At 44.4% G+C, this 18,891-nt stretch overlaps 3 protein-coding genes across 3 annotated transcripts; 2 read left to right on the top strand and 1 right to left on the bottom strand.

Annotated features, from left to right (window-relative positions):
* The first annotated feature begins 4,765 nt into the window (after nucleotides 1-4,765).
* LOC107303750 lies at nucleotides 4,766-8,817 on the top strand. The gene is made up of 4 exons (XM_040527714.1): nucleotides 4,766-4,875; nucleotides 6,041-6,101; nucleotides 6,196-6,319; nucleotides 8,741-8,817. The coding sequence occupies exons 1-4, from the start codon at nucleotides 4,793-4,795 to the stop codon at nucleotides 8,815-8,817; spliced, it is 345 nt and encodes a 114-aa protein (XP_040383648.1). The 5' UTR covers nucleotides 4,766-4,792.
* Nucleotides 8,818-8,926: 109 nt separating this feature from the next.
* LOC102707738 (hexokinase-6) lies at nucleotides 8,927-13,393 on the top strand. The gene is made up of 9 exons (XM_040521248.1): nucleotides 8,927-9,453; nucleotides 10,297-10,447; nucleotides 10,544-10,726; nucleotides 11,435-11,509; nucleotides 11,725-11,880; nucleotides 12,017-12,115; nucleotides 12,189-12,319; nucleotides 12,506-12,587; nucleotides 12,680-13,393. The coding sequence occupies exons 1-9, from the start codon at nucleotides 9,158-9,160 to the stop codon at nucleotides 13,025-13,027; spliced, it is 1,521 nt and encodes a 506-aa protein (XP_040377182.1). The 5' UTR covers nucleotides 8,927-9,157; the 3' UTR covers nucleotides 13,028-13,393.
* On the bottom strand, nucleotides 13,353-16,990 carry LOC102710347 (receptor-like protein kinase 5). Its single transcript, XM_040521242.1, has 2 exons — nucleotides 14,207-16,990; nucleotides 13,353-14,105 (listed from the first exon to the last, which is right to left on the bottom strand). Exons 1-2 carry the CDS (start codon nucleotides 16,911-16,913, stop codon nucleotides 13,648-13,650), a joined length of 3,165 nt encoding a protein of 1,054 aa, XP_040377176.1. The 5' UTR covers nucleotides 16,914-16,990; the 3' UTR covers nucleotides 13,353-13,647.
* Between the last annotated feature and the right edge of the window lie 1,901 nt (nucleotides 16,991-18,891).

Below are 18,891 nucleotides of genomic sequence, written 5' to 3'. Positions count from 1 at the left end.
TACCAATAAAATTACAAACAATTTAGGGTTTTCTCTGCATATTTTATATTGATGTGAATTGATACGATAAGAAAACCAGCTCCAATTATTAGCCGCTATCACTCTATCAGGGGACTAAACCTGTATAAACGTCGATCCATGTGCTCTTCTATATAAATGTCCAGGTGCTCCTCTTGTTATTATTGTCACATGGATACGTTATACCAGATATACCCTTTGTTCTCAAGTAACGTAGCCAGGTCCTGTCAACGATAAATTTCTTCACGTATCTCGGATGAAACAATAACAATTATTATTTTTCTCAACCTTACCACGTAAAAAGAGCAAGTGTGCATCGAGTACTAGCTTGTCAAATTTTCTGGCCGATGGGGATGTCAACGTGCCTTGCCGTTGAGGTTTACGTTCTGCGTGCAAGGCATGCAACACGGCAGAGTCGGAGTACCTCAACGTTGGTAGACAAGTCAGATACAGGCCTACAGCTCTGATACTTTAACACGCGTAGGCAGCTGGGACGCAGTTTTTTTTAAGCCCACGGTAAAATGCTCGTTCGTTACTTACATATCATCTAAATATTCATAAAAAATATAAAAAAAAATTTGATACGATAAATTAATATGAGTTATGTCACTTCATGTTACAAACATACAAGTTTAAATTCGACTTCTACATGCGGTAAAAAAATAGCAAACATAATTGTGAATGTGCGTATACTAGTTTCAGTTTACTTTTGTTTTTTTCTACAACTTATAGATGTTGAATTTAAACATACATGTTTGTAAAGTGCTATTACACATATTAATCTACATTATCAAAAAATTTTATATTTTTAATAACTATTTAAATGTCATGTAAGAACCCGGACATCCCGTATGCTTAAAACCGTTTCTCTAGTCAGCTGAGAGGTTTTTCTTTTGAAATCTAGGCAGCTGAGAGTTGAACGCTCAATTGCTCATGTTGGCGTCGGCATGCACATACGACCCACGGGCCCACGGCGGCCTGCATTAACGCATGCAAATGCATGCGCTCCCGTCCAGTTCTTCGCCACAGTACAATATATATGCCACACCACTGTAGACCGTAGAGATCTCCCACTGGCGCCCCCGCTGCAGCATAGATCACCCGCACATGCGGACAGAAGCGGAAGCGGAACCAGTAATTGGGACTGAAAGGCGCAATGAAACCGATCGCCGATCGGCCGTACGCGTATGGATGCCATGCCTTGCCCTGCCTGCCTGCTCGCAGTGAGAAAATTGTTACATTGACGCAGCAAAGATGTAGCATCTCTATTTTGACATTTCAAATATCGGTTTTGGTTCTAAACATAGGCTTCATTGATTAGTGCCTTAGTGACATTGTAACCATGTTAATCAATTGTTTTTATGTTTTGGCTACCTAAAACAACTATCTTGTCTCTATACAGTACGTCATCGTGTTCTTATTAATTGGACTAAGTTTTTTCCATGAATACTACATATAATTTTGCATGAGTATTTAAAGATATTGTTGCATCAGTGCAGCACAAAATTATGCAAAGCGAACAACAAAAAATATTTTGAAGCACATTTTTAACCATTTTTAGAAAAAGAACGAAGCGGTATAGTAACAATAACTTCGGGTCAACCGTGTTAAGCAAAAAATAGCCAAGGATATAACTATCATTTTCTATGGAAAAATAGTGAAAAGAAAAATGAAATGGACTAATAGAGGGCAAATATTAGGAATCAAACGAAATATTGTTCCCTTCATTCTATGATATAAGATATAATCACTTTTCTATTCTATAATATAAGACGTGCATATAAGTATGCATTACCTAGTATATTTTTTTATCATCAAAACATTTTTTATATGCATGCATACATGCACGGCTACATCTAGATAATTCAAACGAGAAGTTAGTTATAACTCTGTCTTGGTTTTTGAGTTAGTGGTATCTTATATTATGGAATTGAATGGGTATTTAAAATATCATTTGGTTGAAACCAACTATATACAGACCACATCTTTTGAAATATCAATAAACCAATTTTCTCGCCCTCAGTGACCTGTCCCTAGGCGCAGTCCGTGAGTGCTCCAAGCAACTTCCCGAGCTGCCGTCCGTCCGATCCCCGCCACAAAAGCGGTCAAACGCAGGCACGACGTGCCGTACGTACGCGATGCCAGCCATTGGGGCACCGCCCTGCGCCGCTCGGCCGTACGAACGGCCTGGGCCTGCAGGCTGCAGGGACGAACCGAAGCGACGGCCGGACGGTTTGTTTTGATCAGCCGGGCTTTCTGCTACCGCTACTCGCTGCCGATGCGGCAGACGCAGTACCGCGGTACGAGGGTGCGGGCCAGGTGAGGGATGCGTGGATGGATGCACACCGCAGTACAACAGCACAGTGCCTGCCTACAGTGTATGGAGTACTACGTTGTACTGGTACTGGTGTGTGGCGCTCGTTCGTACGCCGGTGGAGCGCTTGGCGGGGTGCTTCTGCGTCAGGAAGTACTCCAGCACAGCCGCACACGCTAGCAGCAGAGGGGTGCGCAGTTGTGCACTGCTGCTGCACGGGATGGAAACCTGGAAGAGGCCATGCTTCTCCCTTCAGATCGAATCAGTTCTGCCACTGCCAGGCTCATGAATCATGATCGTACATGTTGGTATGCGGCATTGCAGCCGTAGGTGTTGGCTAAACGGCTACCCCGTCGCTCTCGGCCTGCGTTGTTTTGTTCCTCAATAATAAAAATTATTAAATTAAATATTTAATCAATAAAAATTAGAAAGATAGGATGATAAACTTTTGTATAAACTTTTAGGAAAACATACCGTTTGGCGTTTTGGTAAGGATGTATATAAAAACTGAAAAATATCAGAGAAAATACAGTAAAAGAACGCAACCTTGATGTTGCAATTGTATGCTTGGTAACGATGTTAGGGTGGTCATGGAGGAGTATCCGTTCATCGATGTATTGCTGGGAGTGTCCATTCATCCATGCTTCTATCCAAAAAGACATCATCTTCAATCAATCTCACACTTATCAGTATACTTTCTCTGTTCTATAATCCTTGTCTTTATATGTTGTTAAGTGTATACTAAGGTTACAAGGTTACAATATACATCAGTAAATATTATATTGTATATATAGTTAGGAGTGAGCGGGTAGTTAAGTACATAGTAGGAAGAAATTTGAATGAGAGTTGATTGGTAGGATGAGTAGTAATCTAGGACAATAGGATAATAACTATTTTGGGATGGAGGCAATGCAACTTTTAAACTAAGACATCCATCACTTCCTCAAGTTACAATTAACTTGCTATCCATTTTCACTTCGATTCAATTATTAAATTATTATGGAAAACAAAGTCTTTGTTGGACAGACAACTTTGGTTAGGATAAATTATTTTAGAACGAAAGGAATACATTCGTTCTAAAATATAAGTATTTCTACTTTATTTAATACTTCATTTGTTCTAAAATATAAATATTTATAGGATTTAAATTATGTACCTCAATATACACATTTCCGTGATGATTCCCCATCATTCTTATCATTTCAATGATTGCACAACCAATCGGATACTTGGAAAGGAATCTAAGCGATTCAAAATTTTAAAATTGCCTCCTGAAAAACAATATTTTCATCCAACCTTAATTATATTTGTTAAACAACCTAAAAATAATTATATTTTACAACACGTCGAGTATCTTTCAAGGATAAAAACTTTGGTACTCCTTAATAAATGTGAAATGAGTAGAGAGTGAAATGTACCTTCGTCCTAAAATAAAATCATTTTGTCTATTTTGGCTTGTCCTAAAATAAGTTCATTTCTAATTAATCATTACATTGAATTTTGTGCAGACAATAAATATCTATATTGTGAATAGATAAAGTAGGAAATGATAATATTGCAATTTGATAAAGTGGATGATATTCTAGTCCTTTTTCTTTTGTAGTAAATAATTATATTGCGATTTCATCGAGAGTAGTAGTAACAAAATACAGACAGGAGCCTGAAAAAGGAAAAATACAAGGGTATCACATGCCTTAATCATCAACACCCTTAGGCTTCTCTGCATTGTTGCCGTCTTGGTGGTCGAAGGAGTGGGATTCATAAACTACAACGGGTGACAAGGGGCCATTGAAGGCTAGTAAAGGTTTGGAGAATTGGAGCCACCTTGAGAAACATCTCATTTTTTTTTGAATGTTAGAAACATCTCATAATCAAGACACGAATAAAACAATGAAAGCATCTAGCATCATCGCTGGATGGAGAGTCCAGCACCGTCGAACAAGCCAATGACACATGCAAGAGAGCCAGCATCACCGATGAGTCCACTGGGGATCTATAACCAAACTAACCTCTCGAGAAGCATCTCAAGTGAATGTGCCGTCGCCATCCCCGTCGCTGGAACTGCTTTGGACGAAAAAAAAAAAAAAAACTCTCCAGGCTATCGACAGCAGGAGCCTACCGAAGGCAAAGATGAATCCATGGAGGCAGAACACGCACAGTGCCTCCCGCCTTCATTGTGAGCAAACCTAACCCTAACCTACCTAAACTTAAGCTGGAAGAAGGAGATAGTACGTACATCGCCGTTGATCTCGCGGCTCCTCTTCACCTGTGACGCCGGAGCGGTCACCGAAGGCGAGGAGCTAACAAGATGAAATTTATTCGGCCCAATTCCCTTAAACCCACTCAATAACTGGGCTTAATGGCCCATCTTGGGATGCAATTATAACGTTTGGGCCCAATAGTGGTGAAACAAAAGAAAGTGTCCGCGAGGCACCAAGTTATTGGTCGAATAGCCGTGGCATGGCGTCGGAGGGATCGGAGCTTGGCTCCCCAGCGGCGGCGGCGCCACCTCCCAAGCGTCGGAAGATAGAGCCGTCGCGGAGGTACCGATTCCTCTAGCCCACGGCCTCGATCTTCCGAGCCTTTCATTTATGTTTGGTCTGGCTGATTCCTGCTTCGAGCCATCCAATTTGGTGGATATTACGCCTGATTTCTAGCGATTGCGCCGCGCCATCTTTCTAGTTCCGAGCAGATTGCGAGGGTAGATGTTGATGCTGGTCAGTTGGGTGGGGGCGTCCCAGTGGTGGGGGGTGGCTACAAGTGTAGGGTCCTTTTAGGTAAGATTCCGGACTAGGTGATCTTGTGAGCATCTCTATACGTTAGGTTTTGGTGTTCTTTAAAAGGGGCTTTGGAGTGTGGCGTTGTGCGTGTTTATCTCTATTTCGGCAAAAGCCTCGATTCCCATGGAACCTTGTTGATTGAGGCGAATCTCTCGAGGCATTTTGCATTTCTGCACTACACAGACAATTTTCAGCCAATATTCTGGTCTTGGCCTTCTGGGGCATCAACCGGAACCCAACTGGGGAGTGTGTTAATTTGACCACAGACATTCGGAAGAATAACTAATTTCATTTTAAAGGAATTCTCTCTGCCGTAACGTTCTTGGTCTGGCCATGGTGAACTCTGATACTGAAGAATTTATTCTACAGTTTCTACTATGTTCTGCGCATACTGCAGAATGGAAAAAAAATCCTACCTTTCTCTCCCCCTATGAATCATTGTGCTGTTGGTCCATTTCTAACCATGGACTGCAGACTGCATTGTATCACGTAAAAGAGAAAGAGCTAACCTATTCAATTTCGTGTTTGATACTTGATAGGTTATTTGCTGACAGTTTTGATAGGCTTGTGCTTTGCCATTAGTTGTTTGCAGCATTGAAACCATTAATCAAAATCAGCTATGCTGTCAGCTAACTTTACATTGGTGTCTACATCAGATTGTTAGTGTTAGGTTTCGTGGCATTAATTGACAGCCTGAATGGGCAAGAAGGACATATTTGTGGATTTGCCTGAGTTGTGAGTAACATCAGCCATTTATATGTTGATGACTTGCAGTGACAATGATAAGGAAAATATATTTCGTTTTCCCATTGAACTGGTATTTCTAGTCTAAATGTTCTTTTTCATGAACCATATTTTGTTTGTTAGTATAATTTGGCTCAAACTATCTCTCGTTAGTCCATAATTTACCCTGTGATCTGGAACACAGGAACAGACCTTCTCAAGTAGCTCTGGACAGGGACAAGGTGGCAGCATCATCCAGTACATTAGTATGCTCTGACATGTCAATTGGCAATTGATGCCTTCTCACCTGTTCTTGATTTTCTCTAAGATACTTTCTTGACGTGAACTTTGCTTTTTCAGGTTTCAGGTACACTACCATTGATAGTGGATCTCAACAAAGTTAGAGAGGCAAAGAGATATGCTGTCTTTCAAGCACAGCATGAGGGGTGCCTTGGAAGCTATAAAAGTTTTGATTCCTCGTTTGGTAATTATCTTGTCCCTGTCATCCCAAGCAACGACTTCTTTGTGCAAACTAAAAATAAATGATTGGGAAATGGCAAAAGACAAAATGCATTATACCTTGTGAATCGTGAGGGTCTGGATTCTGTTCTGTCATGTTTTTTATGGAATTTGTGGTACTAACATTTCAGACTAATTCCAGCCAGATGAATTGGAACTTTCAGAAAACCAAGCTGCATAATATCTTTTACTGTTGTAAATACCGAGACCTTTTAAGATGCCCTATGTAGCAAAGGGAACTGTCTGGTACAGATTGGTGAAAAGGGTTTGTATTTTGGAAGCATTTCTTAGTGGTATGACCTTTCTCTGTCTTTCTTTTTTCTTGGGGGGTGGGAATTTTATCAGCTTGATATCCTTCCATTTCCATGCCTCCAATGGAATGTATATCTGGATGGCAATCATTTTATTCTTGTACTCTTCCATAGCCTAAACACCTTCACAATTATTGATGGGGCTCTTTCTGACGATAGTTCTCTCCTCTAGGCTCTAGGCTCCCAGCTAATCAAACAAATATCTTACCGAAGAATTATGGCACCCAAATATATCCATGCATGCAACTCCCGGTGATACCGGACTCCGATTTTTTATCGGTCAACTAACTTGTTGTAGCACTAGCAGTTAAGGTGTCCATCCTGTACTAACATGGTTACATCTCATATACTCATGGCTTAGCTTTCGCTGCACTCGTTTAGTCATTTCCCATAAATAATCACCATCAAAGCTTATGCGAGTTTGTGAAATGTACAGACTATCGGTTGGGCCTTTGGATAATGACTATAGGCCTATAGCACGTTTAGCGTGTGAGAGCGATTGTATGAAAGCTGCGTGTGACATTGACTCTCTAACAAACCAAAATCATGGAAGCTGTAAATAAATATGGAAGCTCGAGGAAGCGTGAGATATGACTCGGACATGTTCGGAGAGCTTAAGATCTTCTGGCTGCTAGTTTATTTTCTAGATTTTTCATGTCCAGTTTCAAGTTGAATATTGTTTGAGAGAACTACTAGAGATTCTGTAAGAAGGTGAAGCTATCAAAAGCTTCTCCAAACAGGCCATTAAGCTCATAAATAATTCGTTTTCTGCAAAACTTTTATATATAAAACTTCCTAATTTAACTCGTTTAGAAGATTTTATTAAGTTTGTAGTTAATTCAGTCCTTTACTCTTAAAGTAATTACTATTATAAAACCTAACTAGGGGGATGTTGCAATTTTGGGCGGAGCTAGATAATTTACATACAGTTATGTTCAATATGCACTAAAATTGTATTTCTATAGTACCACTATATATATATATATAGAACTGTATTTGGATTTCACATTCAACCCTTAACATCTATTTCTATAAACCTAGATGTAATATACAACTCTTAGATTTTATTTTAATAGATTTGGATTTCATATATAAATCTTATCTTTATTTCTATATATACAATTCTATTTCGTATGTAAATTAATCTATATTGTTATAATCTGGATCAACCATGATCTAATAGTTAAGATATTTTCATTATTTTTTCTGTTGCAATTTCTTGTTTTTGGACTGAATTTGGTGGGTTTTTTTGCAAGTGACTTAATAGATACTTTATTTATTTTAAAATATAAGTATTTATCGGATTTTAATTAAATATTGTTTATAATATTCACAGTAGTAACTATAACATCCACCACTTTCTATTCAAAATTATTCTTATTTTATCTTCACCTATCTTATATCCATTCCTCATTTATTAAAAGATATGATATTTTCTTTCAACCTTAATTCCTGTTAAATAATTATTAGATTTTTAAATGACAGAGCAGCGGAAAAACTCTTTGGTGAGTGGCGTGCATCCAACAATCGCCCCCACTGGCCCCACATATTTTGTTTTTTTCTTATGCTTATAAAAGTCAAATTTTAAATTTTAAACTTAAATAAAGAGTTAATTTTAAGGTTTTTTCATCTAAGTTTCTTTTTCAGTATAAGTTTTTATATCGCTAAGAATATATAAATAAATAATTTTTATTTATAAATTATCTTCGTTGCTCGATTTTTTTTTCATAAAAACTCAAACGCAACTGCAGGCTGGCCAGGCAAGATCGTTGCTCCATCGACACGTGCACTTTTGAGCTCATCGTGACGCCATCTATTACTGCAAGTGGGGCCCAACGCGCACGTGACCCGCGTATCATAATCACATCCTGCCATGCTTTTAACTAATCACTCCCAGCCTTTTGCTGACCGGTGGGCCTAGTTGCCTGAGTTCTGACAAAGTATCAGAGTAATCAGTTGGACACTTGAAATTGATTACTCCACACTACTATAGGCTGTTACACGCTTGCTCGTTCCGCTAATTATCTCGTGAAGCTTTTGACACAGAAACCCCTCACGAAATCTTTATATTACAGACAGCGGCACATGGATCCACGGGACGAATCCAGACAAAGCGCGCACCACCCTTCGTTCGGGGCATCTCCCGGTCTGACCCCTCCGATCACACCGGCGGCGAATCGCAGCCGTTCATTTGCAAGGGCACATTCGTAAATACCGTCCGACACGGGGGCGATTTATTTGCGAGCAAAACGCCCCCGCTCGTGGCTCTCGTCCCGTTCCCACGCTTGCGCAAGCGAAAGAAGAGAGCGCAGGAGGAGGACGAGGAGTCGAGGACGACGCTGCAGTGGTGGACTGTGGTGGCGTAGCTCCCGTCCCGATCCGGGAAGTCGACCTGGTCTGGGGGTTTGTGCTCCGGGCGCGCGTCCTCGTTCGACCGGGGAGGCTAGGGGTCGGGGTGGGACTGTGGGAGCGTGAAGGAGCTCGGGCGCGCGATGGGGAAGGGGGCGGTCGTGGGGACGGCGGTGGTGGTGTGCGCCGCGGCCGCCGCAGCGGTCGGGGTGGCCGTTGTGGTGTCGCGGAGGAGGAGGAGCATGCGGGAGGCGGAGGCGGAGAGGCGGAGGAAGGCCGCCGCGGTGATCGAGGAGGTGGAGCAGAGGTTCTCCACGCCCACGGCGCTGCTGCGCGGCATCGCGGACGCCATGGTGGAGGAGATGGAGCGCGGGCTCCGCGCCGACCCCCACGCCCCGCTCAAGATGCTCATCAGCTACGTCGACAACCTCCCCACCGGGTAGGCCTCCTTCCGCTAATCCGCTTGCCCGATTTTTAAGATTTCTCGGGTGTATGTGACATGAGAGGTAAGCTTGTTACTGTGCTCGTAACTCGTAAGTTGCGAGGGGCGCTTTCTCTTCGGAGGGTGAATCGGTTGGAAATTCTTAGCGCTTGTTCAGGGTTGGATTCGGTATAAATGTGGCATTGACCATCCAGTGTTGAGGTGAGGTGTGCCATCGTGATATCGAGATCACTTTGCCTTGAGGTGGTCTGGACTATGTAGTGATTGGAGGAACGTGGATTTTTTGGCTGTCTTCTTATCGATTTCGGAAGAAGGACGAATCCTACGGTATTTTCTCGATGTTAATTTTGATCATTTTTTGTTTGAGTGAAGTTTCTCACTGTGGTGGGGCTTAAAAAGTAGTTTAAACGTGTGGTTAGGCTGCAGTAGTCACCACTCACCAGGGTACACTCTAGACAGAATTATACAATCAACAGTTAGGTCTAGGTGTTTATCATAGATCATCCTGTACCGCCTCTAATCTGTATCGACCTTTGACAAGTATACATATGTGTGTGCATTTTGTTATTTGCGCCTTCACACTGGGATTACGACCACAGCATAATCGTTCTTTTGTTTGTACCCTGTGAATTTTGTAGGAATCGTCATGAATGTTTTATGCGTAAGTTTAGAGAAATAAAAATGGTGAAGGAGTCAAGGCTTAAAAGTTTAAGTGAGTTTGACAGTTTATTATATGTAAATTGGTGTCCATAGATGTATGGAAAATGCAACATGTTTAGTATATCACTTTATGAAATCTTCTTTTTGTTGCTTCCTCTGATGTGCATGCCACTTGTGCAGGGATGAACATGGACTGTTCTATGCTCTAGATCTTGGGGGCACCAATTTCCGTGTCATACGGGTTCAGCTTGGAGGAAGGGAAAAACGTGTTGTCTCTCAACAGTATGAAGAGGTTGCGATTCCACCTCACCTGATGGTTGGGACTTCTATGGTTAGTTGCTTAGTACTTCCAACTGTTATTTTTCAACTCTCCTGCGTTTGCACAATTTCTTGCATGGTTACTAACATTTCAGAAATTTGAATACAGGAACTGTTTGATTTCATTGCGGCTGAATTGGAAAGTTTTGTCAAGACTGAAGGAGAGGATTTCCACTTGCCAGAGGGCAGGCAGAGAGAGCTGGGCTTCACCTTTTCTTTCCCAGTGCACCAAACATCAATATCGTCAGGCACTCTTATTAAGTGGACAAAGGGATTTTCCATCAACGGCACGGTAAAATTCAAATGGCCTTCTTATTTCACTGGCTAAATGATCTAGAATTATTTTGTGACCTTGATGATCAGTCTCAATTGGAAACCACATTGTGTCAGCAAATGATTCTTTTGGCTTTTGGGATTTCCCTGCATTGACAAGTTGCCAGCCATTGCCCTGCATTATTCTTTCAGAATATTTGGATTGCTTTTGAGTTCCAAAAATGTAATATTACTATCAATTGTTTTTACTGCAAGATACTGTTTTGTTCTTGATTTTTAGAATGCTTACTTTATAGATCTTTTTTTTAGTTTGGCTTCTTTTAAATTGTGTTTGGTAATTCATATAAAATATGTTTTTGTAAAGTTACTCTTAGATGTGACAAAAGGGAATATATATAACTTGTTGTAAACCCTGCACCAATTGCATATGTAGATACTGCAATGCATATATTTGTATTTGAAATTAGAGCTGTGTTTGCTACTACCTCCATCCCAAAAGACTTCATTTTTTAGGATTATCCAGATTCATCCTAAAAAATGTTATCTTTTTGGGACAGGGATAGTATAAAACTCTATTGACCATTATTGTGCACTTCTTTAAATTGAGCCACCAAGAATGAGGAAGTTTAGACATATCTCCATTTCTAACTATTAATGTGGCAATTTCTAGCCTCTCAAGATAAAAGTGGCAGTGACACTTTTAGACTAATGATTTCTGTGGACTCAGGTGGGAGAAGATGTTGTAGCTGAATTGAGCAGGGCTATGGAAAGACAAGGGCTTGATATGAAAGTTACAGCTCTTGTAAGTAAATTATTTGTTCATGACCCTGTTAAAATTATTTATCGTCTGAACTTCCCCATGCCTGGCTTTATGCTGATGGGTAAAGACATGACTATTCCTATGAAAATGTTGATTTTGGAGTTTTTTTAGATGTCTATGTCAATGGTACACAAAGTTGGATGTTTGCTGTGTCACCAGACTGGGTCATGTAAATTGACAACTAACATTTTACCCAGGTTAATGACACTGTAGGCACTTTGGCTGGCGGAAGATATGTTGATAATGATGTAGTTGCTGCTGTAATATTAGGCACTGGTACAAATGCAGCATACGTGGAGCATGCGAATGCGATTCCAAAATGGACTGGACTACTACCAAGATCAGGAGATATGGTCAGTGACTGATTTCCTTTATGCTTGTAACATTAAGGTCTTTGAACCTTGTCTAATTGTATGTGTCCACTTCAACTTCTGCAGTGATTGTCACATCAGTTAATATTACAACGTTTGGATCTTTGGTATGCTGCAGGTGATTAACATGGAATGGGGAAACTTCAAGTCAGAAACGCTTCCTCGTTCAGAATATGATAGTGTCTTGGACTTTGAAAGTTTGAACCCCGGCGAGCAGGTATTGTTTATTTTATCTGTTTATTTTCCAACTATATGTCTGTATGAAAGAGTTTTGTTCTTCTTTTCCTCAGATATATGAAAAGATGATTTCTGGCATGTATCTTGGAGAGATTGTGCGCAGAATCCTGCTTAAGCTGGCTCATGACGCTTCATTATTTGGGGATGTTGTTCCACCAAAACTGGAGCAGCGCTTTGTACTGAGGTACACTTTTATGTCCCCTATGTTGATCATCGAACTATATAGCTTTTCCCAAATCCAGCACAACTATCGAAATAAGATAAAATTTCAGCATACCTTAATCATGGTAGAACAGAAATGCCAAAATAAGATAAATTCGTGTAATTACGTAGAAGATTTTCTGAGGAAGCTCCAATTGTGGTGTTACAGGACGCCGGACATGTCAGCGATGCATCATGATACCTCACATGATCTGAAACACCTGGGAGCTAAGCTGAAGGATATCCTGGGGGTATGATAATACATATATTGAAAAGAGTATACTATTAGATCTAGTATTTAAGAACCATTGATTCCTTACGATATGCTTGAACTTATATGTAGGTCGCTGATACTTCCCTGGAAGCACGATACATCACTCTTCATGTCTGCGACCTTGTCGCAGAGAGAGGTGCACATTTAGCTGCTGCTGGCATATATGGCATTCTAAAGAAGTTAGGCAGGGACAGTGTGCCAAGTGACGGTAGTCAAAAGCAGAGGACTGTCATTGCTCTGGATGGTGGTCTCTATGAGCATTACAAGAAGTTCAGAACCTGCCTAGAAGCAACGCTTACAGACCTGCTCGGAGACGACGCTGCCTCATCAGTTGTTGTCAAGTTGGCAAATGATGGCTCTGGCATCGGAGCCGCACTTCTTGCAGCATCTCACTCCCAGTATGCTAGCGTCGAATAGTAATAGGAGCTCGAGGGACTGAGCTCCCAGCGTAGCTTGTTTTCCTCCCCTTTATCCCATTTCTTTCCAATGGGAGTTCGTTCCCCTCCTGCGACTCGCATCTCCTTTTGCTGTTCTGCGGTCACATAAACGAGTGCATGCGCAGCGGGATGTAGCTAGTATGGCGCCAAAGAGTTTGGACATGAACAAGCGTTTGCAACTGCAGGGAAGTGAAAACGGAGGGTTGAGCAATGCCGTTCTTTTCCTGCGAATTATTTTTCCCCTTCCCTGTAAGTTTGTATTGTGATGCGATGTCGCAAACCAAGTACACCTTTTGTCATTCAAATTTCAGAATAAAGAGGGGGACATAATTTTACTTTTCTCGTATCTTATTGATATGTGACAGTGTACTCTTTACACACGGTATCAAAACTCGGTTGGTCTGGTCAGAAGTGCACAATCAAGACACGGAGCAAACTTTGGGAGTTGAGACGTAATGATCATCTTATGCACTCTCTACTATGCTACAGTGTATACTCTCACTCGTGCAATGTATTGCTAGCTCATAACTCTATTCCCCTGTTTATATTACCCTAAAATGGTGAGGGAGAGGGAGTGCTCTGCAGCCTCTTCTCCTTTCTTCAGACAATGGAGTCGAAGTCGCTCCTCTCGTCGCTATCGTCCTCTCCCTTGGCGTTCGACAGCTGTTTCCGGCGGCTGCCCTGCTGCAGCAGCAGTGGCGCCGCCTCGTACTCCTGCCCGCCCTCCACCTTGCATTTCTGGTGCGTCTGCTCGGCGCACTTGGCCAGAATCTGCAGCACGTCCTTCGTGGTTGGCCGCGACGAGGGTGAGGCGCCGGTGCACATCACGCCTAGCCTGAACACCACCTCGATCTCGTCGGAGTAACCCGCGTATCTGATGCACTTGTCTGTAGCGTCGGGGATGCTGCCCCGCGATTGATGGTGGTGCCGCGCCCAGTTTGCCAGGCAACCGTGCTCGCCGCCGTCGTTGGCCGCCTTGCCCGTGGTGAGCTCCAGGAGCACCACCCCGAAGCTGTACACGTCGACCTTCTCGTCCACCTTTCTCGTGTACGCACACTCTGCAGATCACCATGACAAGATCCAAATTAAACTCAAGCCTCAGTGATAATACTCGAACTAGTTAACAGAGAGAGAGAGAGAGAGAGAGAGAGATCGTTACCGGGAGCCATGTAGCCGAATGAGCCTGCAACGGCGGACATGGTGTCCGGCGTGCCGGCCTGCGCCAACATCCTGGCCAGCCCGAAGTCGGCGACCTTGGCCCGGAACTCCGAGTCCAGCAGGATGTTGCTCGTCTTGACGTCCCGGTGGACGATGGCCGGGGTGCACTCGTGGTGCATGTAGTAGAGCCCCTGCGCGGCGCCGACGGCCACCCTGAGCCTCGTCGGCCAGTCCAACGCGGGCGCGACGCCTCGCGCGGATCGCGCCCTCGACATGGCCTGCCCCGCGTTGATGCCGCGGCGCCCGTGGAGCCAGCCGTCCAGGCTGCCGTTGTCCATGTAGTCGTACACGAGGAGCTTGGCGTCGGCGCCGGAGACGCAGCAGAGCAGCCTGACGATGTTGTTGTGCCGGACGTTGCCGAGGATGCTCGCCTCCGACTCGAACTCGCGCTCCAGCTTCTCGTCCACCTTCCCGGCGCTCGTCCGTATCTTCTTCACGGCCACGGCGCCGTCGCCGCCGGTGTACCGGTTGGTGTAGGCGACGCGGTAGACGCTCCCCGAGCCGCCGCGGCCGACGAGGTTCTCCTCCGTTAGCCCCCGGAGGATCGCCGCCTCGCTGAAGCCCAGATCTGGCTGGAAAGGTGTGATCTTCCAGCCATCGCCCCGCGCCAGGCGCTTCCTTCTCTTGATGTCGCGAACAGCGAAGAAGGCTAAGGCCACGATGACGAGGAGGAGCGCCGCGCCCGCGGCGAGAAGGCCAGCACGGAGCCCTGGCGAGACTCCACTGGAGGAAGAACCGGCGGGTGATCCCGAGGCGCACGAACGCACTTCGGCGAGGTAGCTGGAACCCAGGCCGGAGGTACAGAGGTCTGGGTTGTCAAGGAAGCTGCGGCCGTAGGCGGCGGTGGCGAGCGCCGCCGGAACCTGGCCGCCGAGCTGGTTGGAGGATAGGTTAAGCACGTTGAGGTTGAGCCTGGCAAGAGACGGTGGTATGTCTCCGGAGAGCCTGTTCGACGAAAGGTCAAGTGCGTTGAGCACCGGGACGGCGGCGAGCTCTGCCGGTATCTCGCCGGAGAGCTGGTTCCTGCTCAGATCAAGCTGAGTCAGGGCCTTAAACATGGCCACGCTCTTCGGGATTTTGCCAGAGAGCTGGTTACCAGACAGGTTTAGATTCTGCAGCAGCGGCATGCCGTTGCCGAGACTCGCCGGGATATCTCCAGAAAAATTGTTGTTCCCGGAGATGAACTTCTGAAGAGCAGCAGCCGCCGCCGGGATGCTACCACGAAACAGGTTGTTCTCCACGTTTAAACTCAAAAGGTTTCTGTACATGGTGGTAGGCAGAATCCCAGTGAGGCTATTGTTGTGTAGTTCCACGTATTCAAGCTTCATCGCTGTCCATAGCTCCACTGGCACCTCGCCGGTGAGATGGTTGTTGCCGAGCCGAAGGGTTTTCATCGTGCTGCATCCAGCGAGCCTCCCTGGGATGGAGCCGTTCAAGAGGTTATCCGTGGCCGTGAACGAGTCCAAATTGCCTCTGTCACACAGACCCTCGGGTATCGGACCGGTGAACTCATTGTAATCAACCTCGATATCCCACAAGGGCGACTTCTGCCCAAGCTCCGGTGGTAGAACGCCGGTGAAACGATTGTTGAACAGTCTGATTTGGTTCAGTGACGGCAACCGACCGATGCTCGCCGGTATCTCGCCGGAGAAGTTGTTGAAGTACAGGTGCAGGATTTGAAGCTTCTGCAAGAGGCCAAAGCCTTCGGGAATCGGCCCACTCAGCTTATGATTCGCGGATAGATCGATCGCCACCAAATTCACCGCACCAAGAGCACCATCAACGACGACATGGCCGGTGAGGTTGTTTGCAAATAAAAACAAGTTCTGCAGCTTCTTCAGGCTCCAAATCCCCGCAGGAATGCTTCCTGTCAGGTTATTGATCGCCAGGTCGAGGTTTTCCAAGTCAGGCATGTCCACCACATAGCCCGGGATGTCGCCGACGAGCTTGCACTGACTCGCCTGGAGGGTTCTCAACTTGGTCAGGTTCTTGAACGACGCCGGCAGCTCTCCTGGCTCGAACTTGTTCACGGAGACCGTCAGCGTCGTCAGGCCCGTCAGGTCGCCGAGCTGTGCCGGTACTGTGCCGGAGAAGTTGTTGTTGTCCAGCGTCAGCCACTCCAGCTTCCGCAATTGGGACAACGACTTGGGGATGGTGCCATTGAAGTAGTTGTCGTTGAGGCCAAGAGTGGTCAGGTTCTTACCAAGGCGGAGGCCGACGTCAGCAGGGAGCTCCCCGCCCAGGTAGTTCTGAGACAGGTTGAGGTAGAGGAGGGAAGCGCAGCGGTACACGCTTGATGGGAATGTCCCATTGATGTTGTTGTTGGAGATGTCGAGGTGCGTGAGGCTGGAGAGGCCGCCGATGGCGTCCGGCACGGGGCCGGCCACGTTGGTGTTGGCGAGGGAGAGGTTCGTGACGCGCCTGGCGCCGTCGCATGTCACGTAGGGCCAGGTGCAGTGCGCCGCGGCGGCCGCGCTGGTGTCGTTGCTCCATGCCGCGAGCACGGCCGGGTCGCCCCACGCGCGCTTGATCTGGAGGAGCAGCTGCGCCTCCGCCTGGGGCTGCGCGGCGGCGCGGTGCGGGAGGCAGCAAGGCAGCGCGAGCAGCAGCAGGAAGAGAAGGTAGAAGGGACATGGTGTTTTTGCCATGGTCGTGGTGTGTACGTTCTTCTCCCCCACGCCGCGAGCGGCGGTGGACGCGGGAAGAAGGTGAGGTCCCGTTTGGATTTTTGGGGAACGGTAAGCAAATGCGGGCGGGAACGAGACCGTTATAGCGCTCCATGGCGTGCTTGCGTCGAAGCTTCAGGTTTTCTTGTCGCCGTACGTGGGTTACTGGTCAGTATGTCTGGATTACGACTTCAGAGTGATTCGGACATGGTTATTCGAGATGACGCGGAGAAGTCAGAGTTCAGTGGATGGCCAGACAGAAGTTCTTCGCGGTGTGCGTGGTCGCACAATTTGGTACTAGTCATTTTCGCGATTTTTTACATCGAGACTCAGGTCTTAAGTGTGTGCATAACGCTACTAAAGTCATCAAGTCGTTAACTAACAATCCATTTTTTTTCTCTTAACGGTTTGGTTTGCCCTCGACCGGAGACAGAGCAGCTCCAGCTCGAGTGAGACACGGCGACCCTACAACTTATATATGTGACAAAATTTAAATTGAAAACTTAACTTTTGGAATTGATTTTTTTATCATAGTTTATTTTATAACATCTACTTTCAGATCACTATTCGACAGATATATAAAAGTTTTCTCCATAAGTTTTTTTTTCGCTAATAACCTGTTTCATTTTTGTTGGAAAAATCTCTCCCCGGAGAGAATCATGCGCAATCACTCATGATCGCCCATCCTAAACTAGCAGTTTTATCTTTTTTTTTCTTCCGTTTATATATATGCGCCAAAATTTGTATTTTGAATCCTAATTTTTGGGGGTTTTCATTTCTTTTTCAGCCTTGAGTCCTTGCCTTTCAAATTGCTAAAAATATGCATATAAAAGTTTTATTTATAGATTATTTTTTGTTTACAAATATATCGTCTGGCTAACCATCCCTACCAGCGCCATGTTTGGCGTTCAATATTTTCTATGTTTTTGGTTGCCTCCGATCTTCTCATTGCCAAATAAAAAGGGAACATGAGCAAGATGCTCACGGTTTCACCTCTCGATACAAAATCCTAACTCCGCATCACCCTAGACGTTGAAGGAGACCCGAAAGGCTGTCACAGGACGGTGCATGTCATGACTGGAAGGTCGCCGCTACCCTTAATGCCGGTGACCCTTCAGGATCAAGCTGGCAAGCACGCCTATATCACTAGTACCTTTACTTTCTCTTCAACATCTATATCAATTAACTTCGGGGTGGTCTAAGGAACGACACTCTCTACTTTCACTCTGATAAACACAGAAGTTATCAAACATATTGCAGCGGGTTTTACTTTTGGTGAGTACCCCTAATTTTTTAGGTGGGTTGAGGATCGACATCCTCTACTTCCATTCCGATAAACACGGAAGAGATCACTTATGAGGAATTTTACAGTGCTTGAGAAGCTATCATGAGAAATCACTTTTTTCTCTATAAATTTTAAATTTTGGTACCTCTGGGTACTTAGGTACTATGAGGTACTAAATTTTACACTAAAAATTTGATACCTCTTGATACCTATTAAGCACCGTAAAATTGCTCATCAATTATATTACAGTGTGTTCTACTTCCAGTCAATGCTCATAATTTTTTGCATTAGGCTAAGCACTTCTCAAGTAGATTTGAGAATCTACAATTTTTTTTCTTCTGGAAAGTTAAACGATAAGAGCCTCAAGTTGACTTGGCACAAACAACTACTTGGATCCTCTGATGTAAATGCTTCAGTGACACGACCGTTGATACGTGGGCTTATGAATGGTAAGACTTTGCGACTGTTTGGATCCGAAATTTTTTTAGTCTATTGTTACATCGGATGTTTAGACGTTAATTAGGAGTATTAAATATAGACTGATAACAAAATTAATTACATAAATAAATGCTATTTCATTAGACAATTTTTTTAAGTCATGATTAGAAAATATTTACTGTAGCATCACATTCGCTAATCATGGACTAATTAGGCTCAATAGATTCGTCTCGCAAA

This window comes from Oryza brachyantha, chromosome 1 (assembly GCF_000231095.2).
Source record: "Oryza brachyantha chromosome 1, ObraRS2, whole genome shotgun sequence".
In the NCBI taxonomy this organism is placed as follows: Eukaryota; Viridiplantae; Streptophyta; class Magnoliopsida; order Poales; family Poaceae; genus Oryza; species Oryza brachyantha.
The sequence above is the reverse complement of the archived record's forward strand: the minus strand, read 5'-3'. Positions and strand labels throughout refer to the sequence as shown.